At 42.3% G+C, this 18761-nt stretch overlaps 1 protein-coding gene across 1 annotated transcript in view; it reads left to right on the forward strand.

Moving 5' to 3' along the window:
- Positions 1–18761, forward strand: part of SRP68 (signal recognition particle 68) — a 326066-nt gene that overhangs the window by 151588 nt on the left and 155717 nt on the right. The window contains exon 7 of the mRNA XM_085616948.1: positions 13549–13631. Within this exon, the coding sequence (XP_085473074.1) occupies positions 13549–13631 (83 nt within the window). The remainder of the gene's footprint in view (positions 1–13548; positions 13632–18761) is intronic.

Raw genomic sequence — 18761 nt, forward strand, 5'->3', positions numbered from 1 at the left:
GAACCCTCACTAGCTTCGATCCTAGCCTCTATCAAAGAATTCCAAGAGGAGGCTCGGGCGTATAATCGCGCAGCAAAAGGGGCAGCTAAAAAATTACAAGGAGGCATGAGAAGACTGAATAAAATTTGCACTGACATAAGTGACCGTGTCACCATGGTTGAAGGGCGCACCGAGTGTCTGGAAACAGAGGTTTCCGCTGTTAAAAAGCAGAGCGACTCCAATACCGTTTGTCTACTCGATTTAAAGACCAAAATGGAGGAACAGGAAAATGGGCAACGCAAAGACAACCTTCGCTTGCTTGGAATACCTGAAGGAAAGGAGGGAGAAGATCCTAGGCGTTACATAGTGAAACTTTTACAAGAATCCTTTCCTGATCAATCAAGCTGGGACTGGGACCATGAGGTGCAGAGGGCACATCGCTTCCCTTTTAACCTGAGACGATAACGTGACTGCAGCAGCTCATCTGGTGAACAACCAAGGGCGTTCCTGGTGTACTTTGGAAACTTTCTTCTCAGGCAACATGTATACGACCAGGCCCGCCCGAATTCCCAGAAGGGGTCTAATGGGGTAACTTTCTTTGCGAAACCCGACTTTTGCCACCAGACGGTAGAACGAAGATGGTGCCTGCTTCAGCTAATTTCCCCGTTCCAACAGATGGGAGCTCAAGTGTATTTAATGAACCCTGCCAGACTTAAAGTAATCTTTAATGGGGCTTCTAAAATCTTTTTGTCCGAGATTAAGGCTGGTGAATACCTGGGAGAGATCAAGTCTGAGAAGGGCTCAAGTTAAGGAGACTATCTCACTGCTTTTTGGTAGGGGAGGGTAAAGGAGGGAGGGGCGGGGATCACTTCTTTCTTTCTCTTTATTATTATGTGTTCCCTTATCATTGATTAGCTCTACTAAGAATCTAGGGCATGCCTATCTAAATGTTTTTTTTAATATATATATAAGGTGTGATTGGACATAGCCGAAATGCTTACTTAAAATCTCTAAGGCGTGGTTTAGTGGCGGAGACTTACTCCTGACTACCATCATTCAGGTTATTCCTGATTGCTCAACAAGAGGGGGGGAGGGCTGGGGTGGGGAGGGGGGGGGGGGGAAATCGCAACGATATGGCTGAATTGAGGACACTTTTTTTCTACATACAATCACTTGTTAAAACACTGGGTAAAGTTAATAAAGTCACAAAGATAAGTGTATTTAAGGGAACAAGAATTTTTTGGTTTAATCCTCTTAAAACGCTAAAATGACAGATAAATACTCTTAGATTTGTTTCAGTGAACATGTGGGCTGAATGAAGCTACAAAGAGACAAAAAGTAGCGCAAGGCTTACGCTCTTGGGGGGCTGTTATTGTCAGCCTTCAGGAAACTCATATAGAGGGCTCACAAAAGCACTTATTGAATTCACTTGGGTTTAAAATTATAGGGGCTACCACACAGGGTGCAAAAATAAAAGGTGTAGGGGTCATGGCTGAAAGTAGACTACCTTTAAAGTACCACCTAATTTTCCTTTTACCTTATGCTCAATCTATGGAAGCAACGCAGATGATACAAGGATCATTAACTGGATTACTGGGGAGCTCGCTCATTGGCCTTCTCCATTAATTGTCTGTGGCGACCTTAATATCAACCTGCCCTGTAATTGGAAACTGGATGATAAATGGACTTACACAGGAAGGAAGCCCTGAGTATATCAAGCAATAATTAACTTAGCTCAAACTCATGGGCTCAGTGATGCCTGGGCTAACCTAAACTCTACTCGGCCAGGCTATACTTACTTTTCTGCCCCACATCGGTCATTTGCTAGATTAGATTACTTTTTGATCTCATCCTCTTTACTACGCGAATGCTCCATAGATATTGCTCCGCGTTTTATGTCAGACCATAATCCGCTCATTCTAAACATTGGGGGACTGGGGAACTGGAGGGAAACTCCGAAATGGAGCTTTGAGAAAGCACTTCTACAAGACGGTATCTTAAAACTGGGAGACATAATCTCTATTGAAGGGATTAAATCCTTTGCAGCGCTTCAAAGCAAACATGGACTAAAAGACCAAGATGCTTTCAAGCATATCGCCATATGCAATTTTCAGTCTCGAAAGGCTGGCGGACCCGCTGGGTTTGTGAAAATAGAACTTATTGAAAACTTAAGGGCCCCGGTAACGCCTCGTATTGGCTCTATATACTCTGCGCTAAACAGTCAAACTCCTGATGACCTACCCAGAATAGCAGACAAATGGCAAGCAGAGTTGGAGGTCCTACACAGTACATTTTATAATGCGCTGAAATTTGCTCAGAGAGACCTGCTGTCGGCCACATTACAGGCACAATATTTTAAAACCATTTTCTTCTTATACATTACTCCTAGTAGAGTCGCCAAATGGGGAACAGGCAAGGGGCGCTATGCCCTAGGTGCTCGGAGTTTGGTGTAGATGCAGTACACATGTTTGCCACCTGCCCGAAACTTACTCCACTCCTTGTCAAAATACAGTACTTCCTTGGGAGGGTTATTTCCCAGGCCATAGAGCTGACTCCTACGACTATCCTATTAGTGACTCGAGAGGAGGTCAGTAGAAAGAAGGGCGGGGCACTCATATTTGTAGCAATGACGGTGTGGAGGATTTGTATAGCCTCAGTATGGGTAGATGCAGACCCTCCTCCTTTCTCCCAACGGCTGGCTAGATTAGTCGCGACTTACCACCTTGAGAAGGCTATCTACGCCAAAAAAGGCCATAAAGGGCAAAGGAAGGGATTAGAAATCTGGGAGCCCCTAACTATCTGGTTGGATCAGACAGGTCCACAGGGCTAACTTGTATATTTGTTCACTTAAGGGCCCCTCTCCCTAATCTGCGTACACTAAAATCTTGATAGTTTAGGATTGTGTCATATTTTCTCCCTCTCTTCCTTGGCTGTATGTAACTTTTTTGTCCTTTTACTCTTTTTTCTTTCCCTTATATCTTTTGTCTATCCATTGTATAATTTGTTTTGTTATCTACTTTTATGTCCTTGATTCGTTTGCACAAGGAGGGGTGGGAGGGGGTGGGTTGATAATGTCTCTTCTCTGTAATAATACTTTGGAGAAATGTTTTTTTTTTTTTTAATCAAAAAAAAAAAGGGAGTCACTCTGGCAGGTTTGTTTCCACTCGGAGAGAGAAAGGACCCAAAATGCTACTGCCTTTTCAAAAGGCTTTCTAGACCGGAGTATTTAGGGGCCAGTAGTCAAAGTGGAGCTGTAGTTTGCTGCAGTAGTTTGAAGGATTGGATCATATATGTATGTATATATCTATTTATTCCTGGAGGGACATTTCCGATACAGTACAGGAGGGAGTATTGTGGAGCAATGTTTGTTGGCTTACAATAGGGATCCTTCAGCTGGTAGCAGAGCTGATAGATTTTTTTTCACACTGCTGCCACTGAAATCTGCTTAGCATGCTCAGTTATAATCTCCTTACATTGATCAGCACTGCACGATTCAAAAACCACTTCCAAACTTCCTTGCTAAACATTGCCCTTTGGCTAGTACTCAGGCAAGGAAATGAAGATTCTGAAGGCTTTTAACACTTTTCTTTGGCTAGTTCACAGCCAAGGAAATGAAGATTGTGAGAGTTTTTAACACTAGAATGTGAATTGAAAAACTTCAAGGTATTGGGTGCTTGCCATGATCCGGACACTCTTTTAAGTTCTTGCACAGCCTCAACACAGGTGTGAATTTGAACTTTGGGCGTTTCTGCATTTGAGGTAAATATCTCAGATAGCGCCACATACCTACAGGCAATCAGGGAGTATCACAGGCAGATCAGGCTCTCTAGGATCCAATTTACTGCGCAAAAGATAGACGAAGCTAATAATTCTCCTTGCGAGATTTTTAGAATGGTTAAATCCCTTGCGTCACTTGTCCCCGTGGCAGCGGCCAGGATCCCTGCTCTCAACAACTGTAATTAGATTGCTCATTTTTTCTCAGATAATATTGCCTCTTTTTATGCCTCCTCCAAGAAAAAAGTAAAACAAACTACATCTTCTCCCCCCCAGAGTATTATCTGGCTCATTACCAGAATGTTCCTTTGACATCAGAAACATTTCTGTAGAAAAAATGTGCTCTCTTGCTGTAAAGATTTAGTCGGGCTTGGAGGAAGACATGGCCTCTCCGGCCATTCTGGAACGTGGGCTTGCAACTCTCGCCCCAACTTTATGCGCAGTGCTCAACCTATCCTTCGAATCTGGACAACTTCCAGCTGAGTGGAAACACGCTATGGTGGTTCCTTTCCGTAAAAAAAAAACCCTCTTTGGATCCGTCCAAGCCTGAAAACTCTTGACCAATTTCGATGCTTCCTTATTTTGCGAAAATTGCAGAGAAACATGTAAACTCTCACCTAATGAAGTTCATTGAAGAAAATGACCTTCATGAGATGCAGTCTGGTTTCAGGCCACAGTATAGCACTGAATCTGCCCCCTTTTTAGCCTCAGAAATGCTACGCACACTGGCTGACGAAGGCAAGACTGCTTCACTAATCTTGTTAGACCGAAGTGCGGCTTTCGATACCATGTCACACAGTCTGCTCCTGGAACAGATGTGACTACAAGGCATAAGGGGAAGAGCCTATAAATGGCTTGCCGATTTTCTAAACAATCACTCGTTCCAGGTGCTTCGGAAACCTTACAACTCTGAGACTATCCCCCTACAACTTGGCATGCCACAAGGATCAGCTCTAAGCCCGACCTTGTTCAACCTGTATATCTGTCCTGTGGCCAATGTGATTGAACGCCATGGTGTGAGGATCGTGTCCTATGCTGACGATACGCAGTTGATCATCACACTGGTGCAGGATGACTGGACCACAGATCATTTTAAATCTTGTCTGGTGGGCTTGGCTGCATGGATGGGCGCAAGTTGTCTTAGGCTGAATGCAGACAAGACAATGGTCCTAATAGTCGGGAAGCAGCCCTCCATGTGGTCTTCTGGTTGGTGGCCCTCTGAGCTAGGTTCTCCTCCTCCGTAAAGCACAGAATCTCTTTCAAGAACCCTGGTTATCTTTTCCCATTGATTCAAGCTTACACTCCTACCAGACTCCTTGGGTCTTCTGGGGCGGCACTGACTGTGTTTAGAGTGAACAGAATGCGTTTTAGACTATTAGCAGCCAAACTATGGAACTCAATGCCCCGGGACCTGAAAGCAGAGCCATCTGAAGCTCATTTTTGGAAAACTCTAAAGACTTGTCTATTTAGAAAATAGCACAGAACTGACCTGCCTTGTTGTAAAACTGAACTGACTGATACATAGATCTTGGGAAGCTTATCCTCGGGGCAGGGACACTCTATCCAAAGTAAGTATGCGCTTTATAAGCTTCATAACATAACAATATGAGGGTCTCCTATCATTGCCATGTAGTCTCCGATACTGTTCTTTCAGGTCAGACACTTTTATGTCTTGATGAGAGAATGTTCTGTAGCCTATTGAGAGTTGATTCACTGCTTATTGGGTTAAACCATGTTTGCAGTTAATTCAGTGCAATTTAATTCCCATTCAATACTTTTATTGTGTTTTATTTCCCCAATACATCGGAGGGGTTTGTAAGAAAGAGTGTGATTGAGATGTAGAGCAGAATGCCTGTCCATGTAGTTTGTTTTCCATTCCTGATGTCCATATTGTATGTTTTTGTGAGGTACCCTAAGTTCACAATAGCATCTTGAATAAGTCTCCGCCTGTCTTACACATACACACTGCTTTTAACTAGTTAAAACATGCAGCATTTTTAGTCCTAGTATGCTGTGCTGTAGCATGCTTGGAGTAGAGAGCAGCATGACACCCCAATCACATAACCAATACTTCAATTGTTTTGACTGCTCATCTAACATCTAGACAAATTAAGTCTGTAAGAGTTCTACACAGACAGGGTGTGCAGGAGTAAACACGGCTAAATACTGCGTGTTTTTTCACAAAATTATAATTTACCTTCCAAAACACAGTGAATCCATTTTGAAAGTAAACCCTCCTTTTGAGGCGGTCTTGTATTTGCAAACAATGCCTTTGTGACTGTGCCTTGTAAGTTCTCTGCCAGATGTCTGGCTAACTAATGAGCCACTTTCTCAGAGGTCGTATGTAGGATATTAATATCTAGTGGCTAAATAGTTCTGTTTTAACTTCCCTGTCATGAATTTTTGCCATCGTCAGTCCTTCAAGCTAAATGTAGTAATAGTGAATCAGTCTTTATGTTCTTACCAAAATGTTTTTGACGAGAGTATTAGATTCCCAGACCCAAGGCCAATTCATTAAATTTGCAAAGTTTGGAGAAGATCAAGGACATTCACAAGATCCATTTTACAGGTTATGAGAATGGTGAGCAAAATTTCCTTGTTACTCACTGTGAAAGGCAACAAAAACACCCATGTGAGGAGTAGTGACAACAGCATCAATAAGGCCTTTCTTTCAGAAATAAAAGCAGTTTCCATCTGCCTTTTTGCTGCCACAGGAAAATCTCCTGCTGCTAAACAATTAATACCTCATCCTGCTTTTGCATAATTCCTCTAAATTATGCTGAAATTATTTGTAATGCAAAACCAGCATTTATTTCATTATCTTAGCTTGAAATGCGTCTGTGTGTGTGTTTTGGAAGTGAGGAAACCTTTTGTGCTTAAAAAAAAAAGTAGCTAACAGCAGCCACTCACGTTCTGGTGATACGCATTGTTCCTGTCCTGCGCTACATGGCATAATGGTGTAATGTTAGGAATGTCATGTAACAAGCGTAGTGCTAAATTACACAAGATGACTCTGGTGTGACAGGCATTTCACCCGTTCCTAATGAGCACCCAGGTAGGAGTGAAACATTTCCAACTATTTTCCCTTGTGAGAGAAGACCGCAAAAGAGAACTGATACTCAATATTGCGAAGAATGGATTCAAAATCAGGTTCCACTCAACCTTTGGGTGCAGGAGGTCAATCTATCTTCTAAAAGAGTGAGGTGGAAGTGGTTCCTAGAGATTAAAGAAATTAGCGCATGTACTACTGGTACTTCCGGGTGAAGATATACAACCCCAAACACATGTGGTAATTTAGTTTGAAACTAACCAAACACCAAGGCATTCAGGATAATATCCTGCATCAACTCTTCCTGCATCCACACCAGAGAGATTGGATGGGTTCAGTTAAAATGCAAGATGCCTACATGCGTGCAGCACAGACGATTTTTGATTCTAGATAGGTAGCTGTCACTGTTAATAAATGTTCCACCATTCAGCCTGATGATTACTCGGCATGCTTTTTCCAAGTGCACAGTAGGGGGGGTCACACTCTGTGTACAAAATTGTCAATACACAGACGACTGGCTGTTTAAACTCCACTTAGCCCAAAAGCTGCAGGGAGGCTTAGATTCAAATCCAAGAATCTGGGGTACTGGGTCACTTCATCCCAAAAAATTCCTGTAGCCTGTTCAACTAATTTAGTATTTGGGACCGTTACAAGAAACAACAGTTGAAAAACTATTTGCTTCTGAAGACAGACTATAATTTGAGGTTAAATGATAACTTTTGAAAAAGACTGTTAGACTAGGCTTTTTTAGCTAGTTTACCCTCAGACCTTTGGCTTATTGGCCTCTTGTTTTTGACCTGGTTTGTGCGCCTTTGTGTCTCTGTGTACTTTCTCACTGCTGTTCAGTGTTAAAGTGCAAGTACTCCTGCTATAAAGTGTGTTATGATTGGTTTTCCATAATTGAACTATTGTGATTTACTGGTAAGTCGCTAGTACAGTGCATTGTGTGTGCCCAGGGCCTGTAAATCAAATGCGACTAGTGGGCTTGCAGCACTGGTTGTGGGAGTTGCTTTGTTCCATCTTACAAGCATAACTTTCCATAGGGATAAGATAGAGAAATGGAGTTTAGGCTTCCTGAACTAAGAATTTAAAAATACATCTTTTAGTACAGATGATTTTTATATTGTGTTTGAAAAATGCCACTTATAGAAAGTGATATGAAAACAAGAAAATGCCAATGCTGGTGAATCATTCAAAAGAGTCAATAAATCATGGAAGACAACATAAAACAACCACAATTGAACTAATTCATAGTGTTTATTTCAATATATCTTCATCATATAGAGTTTTTTTGATCTATCTTGTATGGGAATTATTTAGATACAAGAATGGAAAACCGTAAACAATTTTATATACATAAACATATAAAAAGATTTTTAGAAAAATTAGACTACAAAAGACTTATCTGCCATTGAGACAGACCTTAAACCAACATTCGTACACCGCTCCTCATTCATCCAAACAAACATTCGAACAAGACTACCTTCGGTAACCTATTTACCACTTTTCAGAAGTTACCAAAGGACAAACAAAACCTGGTGGGAATTGAACAAAACTTTTAGTAGGTGCAAATCTATAGTTGTTCATCAAGTTTTGTAAACAATTAAGAGAAATTTTTTGAGAGCACCAACTGAATATGTTTACACCAGTGTTTGTTCATACAACAAAAAACAGGTCGACGCGCTTCGAACCCCTAATCGTTAGCACAAAGGGGTTCTCCTCAGGACCAAGACACTGAAACAAGAAGAAAGAGGAGAAAAGGGTGTAACCACACCTGTACAATGTACAATGGCCTCAGAGTGCAAAGAACGCCTAAATTCTACTCCAGTAACACAAATCTTACCGGCAGCGCGAATCGAGCCAACTATAAAAGCAAAAAATGGACTGAATTACAACTTACAGCCAGAAAACGAAAATGAAGAAAATGTCATGGTCGGAATAGTCATTCAGAACTGGTCGTCTACTCACATTAATGGCGAAAATCCTCACACAGGAGTGAGGGAGGTTGTTTTGAGTGATTTAGTGGAAAGTCCCATGATGAGATTGGAGCGGAAAGCTCTACGCTGAGAAAATGAAAAGAAATTCGGTGTAAGTCTAGGCTGAAGTTGACAATTTATGAAATGAGCACTGGTATTCAAGGAAACATACCTTGTATGTGCTTTCGTCAACAGGCACTAAACTTGCTTGAAATTGAAGCGGCACCGCCAAGTCTGTGGACGAAAGGGACCTTGATCAATAGCCTATCTCCGGTGAGAACCTCTTAACGCCTAGAGAGCAAATCGAGGTTGTATACACAAAACGGTTACCTGATTCATGGCGGGGAGCACTTGTCTTCCATCGGAATGCGAGACTGTTACTTGTGAGCTCTTACTTCCGTGTAGCTTCTAAATGGAATTCTGGGAGTGCCCGGATTTCTGGGAATTGTAGTTTCCACACTAGTTGAAAAAAAAACTTTATAGTCCAGGGCTGTGGATACAAATTTTTTTTTTCTTCATTTTTCATAATATAATATTTTTTGCTAATCGTCCTTAAAAAAAAAAAAAAAAAAATTGTGTCCACAGCCCTGGACTATAAAGGTTTTTTTTCAATGAGGAGCGGTGTACGAATGTTTGTTTAAGGTCTGTCTCAATGGCAGATAAGTCTTTTGTAGTCTTAATTTTTCTAAAAATCTTTTTATATGTTTATGTATATAAAATTGTTTACGGTTTTCCATTCTTGTATCTAAATAATTCCCATACAAGATAGATCAAAAAACTCTATATAATGAAGATATATTGAAATAAACACTATTAATTAGTTCAATCGTGGTTGTTTTATGTTGTCTTCCATGATTTATTGACTCTTTTGAATGATTCACCAGCATTGGCATTTTCTTGTTTTCATATTGATTAGGCTCAGCCTTGCTGATCCGAGCCACACCCATAGTTGTTCCCAACTTATAGAAAGTGGGCATTTTCTTGTTTAACCATACTGTGTGCCTCTGCCATTTGTGCATTTACCATCTGAGTTTGGAGTGACAGGGCTGGGGATGTGTGCATTCACACTAGACAGACACAAGGGGGGGGGGGGTGGAGGTGTGTCCTGCCTTTCCTTAGTGACATATAGCCAGGAGGAATAGACCTGGCTGCATTCAGAGTAGTGAGCTTGCACCTGAATGGACTGTGTCTACCACTCACAAATTTGTCTCCACCTCCTGTGGTGAACCTTGCCTCAGCCAGGCTGAACTGGTCTATGTATGCCAGTGGAACTTTGTCTGTTCCATTTTCAAATGTAAATGTGGTATACATATTGGGGCCTGACCCCAGAACTTGAGAACTATTTTGGAACAAGGAACCTGCCAAGAAGAGGAACTGGAGAAGCTGTGAGGAGAGACTACCACTTTGCTGTGTGCTTTTCTGTATTGGCCTGCAGTAGCTGCTTCTGTCTTGGGCAAAAAAAGGACTGGACTGAAATTTCCGCAGTCTTCTTTGAATGTCTTCAAGGGCTTGAGGTAGAGCCTTCCCCCTGTTCAAGAAGTCTCAAGAACAACAAAGACTTCAAGTTCATCTGCTACCAGCACTGGGAACCGTGTGTTTTGTGCTGCATCAGAAGAATAAGCTACCTGACGCCGTCAATTACGCCACTGTCTGCTCCCTGACCTGAAGGCACCCCAGAGGGCACCACAGATGACACTGCAGCACCTCGCACCGCAACCCTGGTGTCACTGACGCCACCGAGCTGCTGCTTGCACCGTGACCTGTGGGCACCGCACTCCACACTGCTTCACTTCACACCATCGCCCTGGTATTCCAGACGATGCCAGTACACCGCCATCGACGCCGCTACCTGCACCAAGACCTGTCAACACCGCTCGTGGAGAACAGAGAGCACCGGACCGCTTCGCACCGTAGCCCTGGTTTCACCGACGGTTATCCTCCAAGCTGACCCAGACACAACCGCTCTGTGGTTTGGGGACACCGCTTGTAAAGTTACACGATGCACTGCCCTGTCCCCCATCACAGCCTTGGCCCACCGGCACTAGTGCTATTGACTCCCGATCGTCCAATGGTGCTGCTGCTTGCACTGCGACCTGTGGGCCCCGCACTCTGCATTGCCCCGTTTCGCAACGCAACCTTGGGTCTCCCGATGACCGCGCCCCTGCAACGATGCCTCCGCTGCCTGCACCAGGACATGCACGCACCGTGACAAGCATGCCCCACTTCGCACTGCATCCCTGGTCCCACCGATGCCGCTGGACAACAGTCACTGTGCAACTGCCTGCAATGCGACCTGAGGGCACCGCAAGCCACATTGCTACATCGGCGCTCCTGACTTCAACTGCACGGAGTTCGACCTGTAACACGTATGACTTCAAGGGCCCGACTACTCCTGCATCAACCTCTTGAACCGGTGACTGCCAACGCCAATTCTTCAGAGCTCATCGCGAGGTCACCGAAACACTGCATCTCTAAAGGTACTGTTTGGGGGTCTTCCCGACATCGTAGCTGGTCCGCGCCGCCGCGGTCAGCCAGAACTGTTGGATTTGTTTGTTCATGACACCGTGATAGCCCGGGATGGAGCTATCGTTTTTCAAGGAACTATTTTTGCTTTGAGTATTTAAAATAACTGAATGTTATATTTTTATCGTTTGTTCTTGTTTTGCACAGACAAATATTGGCTATTTTTCTAAAACTGGTGTGGTGTCTTTCTGTAGTTTTTTCACTGTATTACTGTTGGTTATGTGCAAATGATTTACACACTGCTTCTGAGATAAGCCTGCCTGCTTGTGCCAAGCTACTAAGGGGATGAGCAGTTTATTTTGATTTTTTTCCAAGAAGTGTAACTCCCTTATCCTGACTACGAAGAAGGGTCCCTACTTGGACAGGGTAACAACCTGCCAACTAGAGACCCCCATATCTAACAAAGACTCGATTTGCAAGCGTGAAATCAGGCTATTGGGTACCTGTAGGATAGCTATCTAAATCTATTAGATAATGGAGTGTTCTGAAACAGTCAACAGGCTCTTCCATTTCATCTTCATTTGCGTTTAAGTGGAAGATATTCTGTTTCCGGTACCTACATAAAGGCGTGGACCTGACCAATTTTGAAAAACAAAAGATACTGTTGTATCTTCCATATTTGTCCAAATCTGGCTTCACTTTTTTTGGTTAAGTGCACTTGAAAGTCATTTTTGCTGACTGATAGCAGGACAATCAAAAAGATGTCATTTCTAAGATTTGCTGGTCTGAGGGAAGACTTTGATATCGGAGAGAATCCCATGATGAATGAAAAACGACTTACCTGTATCCCATAGTAGGAATTCTTTATGAAAACATAAATATCCCACCTGCCCTCCAATCAAAACTCAGAGAGAAATATTTAAGGCAGATCCTTTTACTGATTCTGTTACTGATCCTGCTGAGCATGATGGGAAGATGCAGCTTCAAGAATTCTTAAGACATAGTGTTCGATTTGTACTTTGTTTATAACCTTATATATTTGAAGCTTCATTTTCCCTTTTTTTTTGTTAAATATGGTAAAACTGTGTTGCAGTCATAGGCACTTGAACTGATTTGGGTGATTGGTTGCAATTTTAAAAACTCAAAAAAGTCTATTAAGAACATGCGTTCTAGTTTAGTGTTTTTTCTCAATATACAAATTTTGGAAAAAGGACGGGGCCCCTGAAGTTAGGATTAAAAAACCAAGACAGGGAAAATACTACTTTGGAAAGCGGAGACACCGGGCACAGTTTTTTTTAAATTAGGATGGCATGTCAACTCTAGACTAAATTGATTACACATGCAGTAAAGACACAAATGCTAACCAAGGAAAAATATAAACAGTTTATTATTTTCTTATTAATATTCTTATCTCTCTTTAGATTTAAAAAAATAAATAATATATAGACAAAGATAAATATATTTACAGTCTTAATACTCATTTATGAACCACATATATTATCTTCGTTTGACAGTTGGTGCATTTCATATCTTTTCATAACTCTGTTTCAAGTAGCAAGATTGTCAGCATTTCAAATCATTTGTACACACATCATTTTTTCATTTTCAACTTTAGTCATAAGAAGTGTATATAAATCACAAGAAACTTAATGCACAGAGACTGGCAGCTTGTTGACAAACAACGCGTTTCGGCTAGGCCTTCGTCAGGGCACAGTGATTACTAAATTAAAAATAAACATTATTATAGTCTAGAGTTTAGATGCCCATATGGATAAATAAGAAAATACACTACAATCCTAGGTACCCAATTGATAGAGGGCTCTAGTATGAGGGTTCATTCCTTGAGTCAGTATCACACAGCGACAAAATCTAACAGTTACATACTATTAAAAATTATAACATTATCAAGGACATCATTCACATTTTGTGAGTGTAAAGTATAGAAAGATTGTGCCATAAAAGAGAATGAAGAGATCAAAGTGTCAATAATTAAGGTTGTTGATCATCAGATCCAAACTTTCCAACATAAGTGAATAGAATGAATATACGTGCAGAGGATCCCACACATCCATATAACTATTCTGCTGCTGTGGAGTCAGAGAGAATATCTGAGATGAAGAGCTAGAATTCCAGTTAAGTATATTTTCCGTCTATTCCTTTCAAATAGGAAACTGGACAGCTGACAGACATTAATGTATATTAAGCATTGCAATTCTGGTTAAGTAGAATTTGAAATTACAACTTGAAATGTTTAAACTGCTGTGCTCTACCTGTCCTTCCTTTTACATTCTGTTTATTTCCTTCTAGGGGACCAGTGCGCAATTGATGAGTTAATGCAGATGAGACTGAGGTCTGGTGGCACTGAGGGGCTTTTAGCTGAAAAGCTGGAGGTAAAGCAAGGGGCTTGAGAAGGACGTGGTGTTGGGAGTAGGATGATTGTAATCTGTTACTCTGTATTTGCACATGGACTAATTCTATCACACAATAGAAATATTTCTCTTTTTACATATATGTGTGTGTGTATATATTTATTTATTTTTTCACTGAAAAAACCATAGGTTTCAGGGGTGTTCTAGTTAGCTGGACATTTCACTCGTACAAAACCATTGAAATTCCTTCGTTATAGTTAGTTCTACTAACTATAACTCGCGCACACACAATCCACTGCTGATGATGTCGCATATTACATCATTCATGACATGGTCAGTGACATCACTGATGACATCACTGATTACATCATCGAGTGAATATGGTTTGGTTCGATATTTAAATATGTATTATATATATATATAGCAATCTGCATCGAAGAATGAGTGGAAGTATAAGTGTCTGGATGGAGGATTTACTAGCAGTGTGATTGACTGTTTAAGTGACTAATTTAAAGTGTCTCACTAAATATATGGGATAGTGATTAAACTGTGTGAATATCTGTATCACTATCTCTTGTTGTGTAAACTACTGCATAAGTTGGTGACTAGCTTTGTCAAAGCCTATATTAGTTATTGATTAGTTAAGTGAGTATTTTTATGGGAGAGTGAATGTGTGTGTGGTTGGGTGGGAGGTGTGTGACTGTCCAAAGATATGTAAATAGTTTGATTTAGTAGGTATATGAGGTTAAGACTGCATGTGAAACAGTTGATTGGGTGAGTGAATGTCTTTATGGGTGTAGTGATGAGTAAATATAGTTCTCAATGATACATGTCCAACAAAGTAGAAATATAAAAGGCAATGTATGTGACAGTTCTTGTATATAAATAAGTATACATAAGACTCGGTGATTCTATGAGTGACTGTATGGATAACTACTTGTAATAGTGATTTTATAAAACACTAAGTATAAGTTACTATCTATATGAATAAATTAAGTGGTTTTGTATAAGTGTGTAGCTGAGTAAATGTAAGTATGATCAATTGTTTGTATAAGTGAGTAGGACGACTGCATACGTGAATAGGATGTATGCTGGTGTGTAATGTTGATATAGGTGTATAAGTATAAGTATATTTGATAGTGTTCTATTGATCTTTGTCAGCATGTATGAGTGAATCTATAGGTAAGTGTTAAGATGTGTGTGTAGATCTAGGAATCACTGAGTGAGTTTTTAGAAACTTATATTGGTGTGTCAATGCTTTCAAATATAGTACTCCATATTTTATCATGAGTGATGAAAGGTTATACTAGTGTATGATGAGGTGTATCAGATTGTCACGTGGATGATGTCATCCGTGATGTCATTTGAGATGTCATCAGTGATGTCACTGACCATGTCATGAATGATGTAATATGTGACATCATCATCAGCAGTGGATAGCGGGCGTGCTAGTTATAGTTAGTAGAACTAACTATAACGAAGGAATTTCAATGGTGAAATGTCCAGCTAACTATAACTATAATTTCTAAGGTTTTTAACTATTTATTTTTACATATTTTATTTTTTAAATTACATTGTATATTTTTAATGGAAAAATTTAAAATATTGAAACTGTTTTATTTTTGTTTATATATATTTTTAAAATATATTTATATTATTTTCTTTATTTTATTTATTTTTCAAATTTTTTTGGGGGAGTCGCGCACCCAAAGCGTACCTTTCTCGATCACTGCGCGGAACCTAGCCGCCATTTTAGGATTGTTGTGTAGGATGTGCGATCGCTATGCGACAGGTACGCGACTCCAGGCGCATACGCGACACACACGCATTACTTTACGTGACGCTTGCGCGTGAAAATCCCCGGGGAGGTGGCAGTCCCTGGGGCTGCGAGGGTACAGTGAGCCACGCACATATATTCTAAAGAAGCCCCGGGGCCTTTGAGCCCCACCACCCATGAATATTGAAGCCCCGGGGGGTGGCGGTCCCCGGGGCTAGAGGGGGCTGTGAGCCCCCCGTACATAATTTTATAAAGTCCCGGGGGGTGGCGGTCCCCAGGGCTGGGCACATGATAATATTGCTTCCCGATTTAAAAAAATAAATAAATTTGGGCCCTTGTGAGACCTCCTAAGCAGGCCTAGGGGGTCAGGGTGTTTCTACCCTGCCCCCTTTTTGCGTTATGCGCACTTTTTTCAAGGATTTCTTGTGCCTCGGTTCTACTGAGACACAAACTGGCTGCCAACACTTCCTGGTTTGGAGTGTTGACAGCCAATTAACATGCAGCTCGTGATCAGGAGGGTGCGCGGATTCACCGCGCCCCCATAGATATATATGTGATTTTACTTTTGATTTTCTCAGGAACTACTGAACGGATTTACACCATTTAACCAAAAGGCACGACTCTGAACCAAGGGTTACCTTTTTGCCAAATTTGGTGTAATTCCGTTCAGCAGTTCGGGCTGTAGCTGTGACTGAAGGTTCCTACGGAAAATTGGATGGGGAAAACACGTTTTGGGACCCCCCCCTTTTTCTTGGCCCCCGCTTGACGAATCACCTCGAGACTATCAGGATAGGAGCAGACCGGAGCTGGCCAAAAGTTTTGAAAATTTTGCGAAGATTCGTCAACCGGCGCCAACGTTATTGGAAATAGAATGTTGCGGATTTCCTATGGAAAATAGGTCCTAACTATAACTACCTACTTGCGACCGCCAGTAGGTAATGTGTGTGTGTGTATGTGTATATATATATATATATATATTCACTGAAAGAAACAGGTTACAGGGACATTATAGTTGGGCTCAGATTTTAGTCGTAGAAAACCATAGAAATTGCACTGCTTATGACCTCACAAGTTACATCACTCATAACACGGTCAGTGACATCACTGATATCTCAAATGACATCTAGTGAGTGTAAGTATTTTCTAAGAGTTTGATTGTTAAACATATATACTGACCTACTACAAAAGTTAAATTAGTATACTAGGTGCATGACTACTGAGTGATACTACTTCTAACATATATTATGTGAGTGGCTATGTGACTCTATGTATGTGTGTATGGGTGTGTGAGTGGCTGTATGGGTGTAGAAGTGGTTGTGTGAGTAGCTGTGTGGGTGAGTGAGTTGCTGTGTCAGTGGCTGTATAGGTGTGTGAGTAGCAATGTGAGTAGCTCTGTGGGGTGGGTAAGTGGGTGTCTAGTGACTGTATGGGTGAGTGAGTGGGTGGGTGAATGACTGAGTGAGTGACTGGGTGTGTAAGTGGCTGTGAGTGAGTGGCTGTTTGAGTGGGTGTTTAGTTAAGCGAGTTGGTGTGTGAGTGGCTGTACTGGAGAGTGTGTGAATGGCTGTATTGGAGTGTGAACAGAAGTTTGAGTGCTTGTGTGGATGTGTTGATGGTTAGGTAAGTGGTTGAGTGAGTGCTTGCATGGGTGAGTTAGTGACTAGGTAAATAAGTGGGTATGTGAGTAGCTGTATGGGTGAGTGCATGACTGTGTGACTGGTTGTATGAGTGAGTGACTGGTTGTATGGGTGAGTGAATGGTTGTGTAGATGATTGAATGGGTGTGTGAATACTGGTATGGGTCTGTAAATGGGTATGTGAGTGGTTGTGTGGGCGTACAAGAGGTTGTGTGGGGGTATGAGTAGGTGTGCAAGTGGTTCTTTGCATGATGTCATGAGTGTAGTCCCTGACCAGGTCATGAGTGTTGCAATATGTGAGGTCATAAGCAGTTCATTGCGGGGCACCTGTTACAGTTAGCTCAGGTAGCTATAACTGCTGAAATTTTTTGTATGAGTGAAATCTAAACCTAACTATAACGTCACTGTAACCTTTTGTTTTTCCCCCAGTGAATTTCTAAGCTTTTTCAAATTCTATTTCCGAACTATGATGTCCCTGTAGGCTTTGTATTTTTTTAAGGGAATATCTAAGGTTTTTCAAATTCTATTTCCTAACTATAACATCCCAGTAACCATTTTTTCCCAGTGAATTTCTTTTATTTTTTATTTTTAACTAGTAGTCTTGTTTGCAGAGTGGTGGAGAAAGGGGCTGCGCCTCTGACCGGCTCTCTGTAATCGCGCTGTGTGGGACATACTGGGGGTAACAGAAGGGGTTCTTAGAACCCCAAAGGCCCTCAGCATTCAAGGGGACTTAATCCCCCCCCCCAAACCAGTAGTGCGCCAGGAGGCACGTGTGCAGAGTGATGGAGAAAGGGGGCGTGGCCTCTAAAGATCTCTCAGCAGTCCCACTTTATGGAAGTTACTGGAGGTAACAAGAGGGCTTGTTGGCCCCCAAGGATCCTCTGCAGCCAAGCGGACTTAACCCCCCAAACAGTAGTGCACCAGGAGGCACCATTGCAGAGTGGTGGAGAAAGGAAGCATGGCCTCCGAAGACCTCTCAGCAGTCCCGCTGCATGGGACTTATGGAAGGCAACAGGAGGGGCAATTGGCCCCCCAAGGACTCTCAGGAGTCGAGTAGACTTCATCCCCCAACTAGTAGTGCTCCAGGAGGCCCGTTTGCAGGGTAAGGGTGAAAGGGGGCGAAGCCTCCGGCGACTTGCTGAGGCTGGCTTTAACAAATAATTGTTTTATTAGGGATGGTGGGCCATGGCCTTTTTGGAATGGTGGAGGGGTGCCACACGGTCCCCCCCTTCCCGGGATGATTTCGACCCTGGGAACTCCATTCCCTGGAATCTGACATACTTACAATACAGAGGGCGGGGCTACACAGCACAGCCCCCCTCCCTGGGCCGATTTTGGCCCCGTGCACATCCCCAAACTGCCCACCTGGGCCCAGCTTTAAAAAGAAATGTATAATGGTACTAGGGGAGGGGGGGGCCACGCAGCCCCACTCCCCGTGCCAGTTTCGATCCATGGGACCTGGCCATTTTGAAGTAAGACCCCGCTGCCAGGCCTTTTTTGGAATGAGGGGAGGGGGGCCATGTGGCCCCTCTCCCTGAGCCGATTTTGGCCCTGAGGACTCCATCTCCCGGGGCCCAGCAATTTAAAAAAAACATTTAAAAAGGTACTAGGGCAGTTTTAAAGTGGTGCCTCCTGCCTGACGCCTCCCGCGGTCCCTGCCGTCTCCCCGCCTTCAGCGGGAGCCAGCATTGCTTTCACTCACAGGGAGCTGCTGGAAAGGCAGCTCCCTGTGTATGAA

The sequence above is a fragment of the Triturus cristatus genome, chromosome 7 (genome assembly GCF_964204655.1).
Source record: "Triturus cristatus chromosome 7, aTriCri1.1, whole genome shotgun sequence".
NCBI classification, from domain to species: Eukaryota; Metazoa; Chordata; class Amphibia; order Caudata; family Salamandridae; genus Triturus; species Triturus cristatus.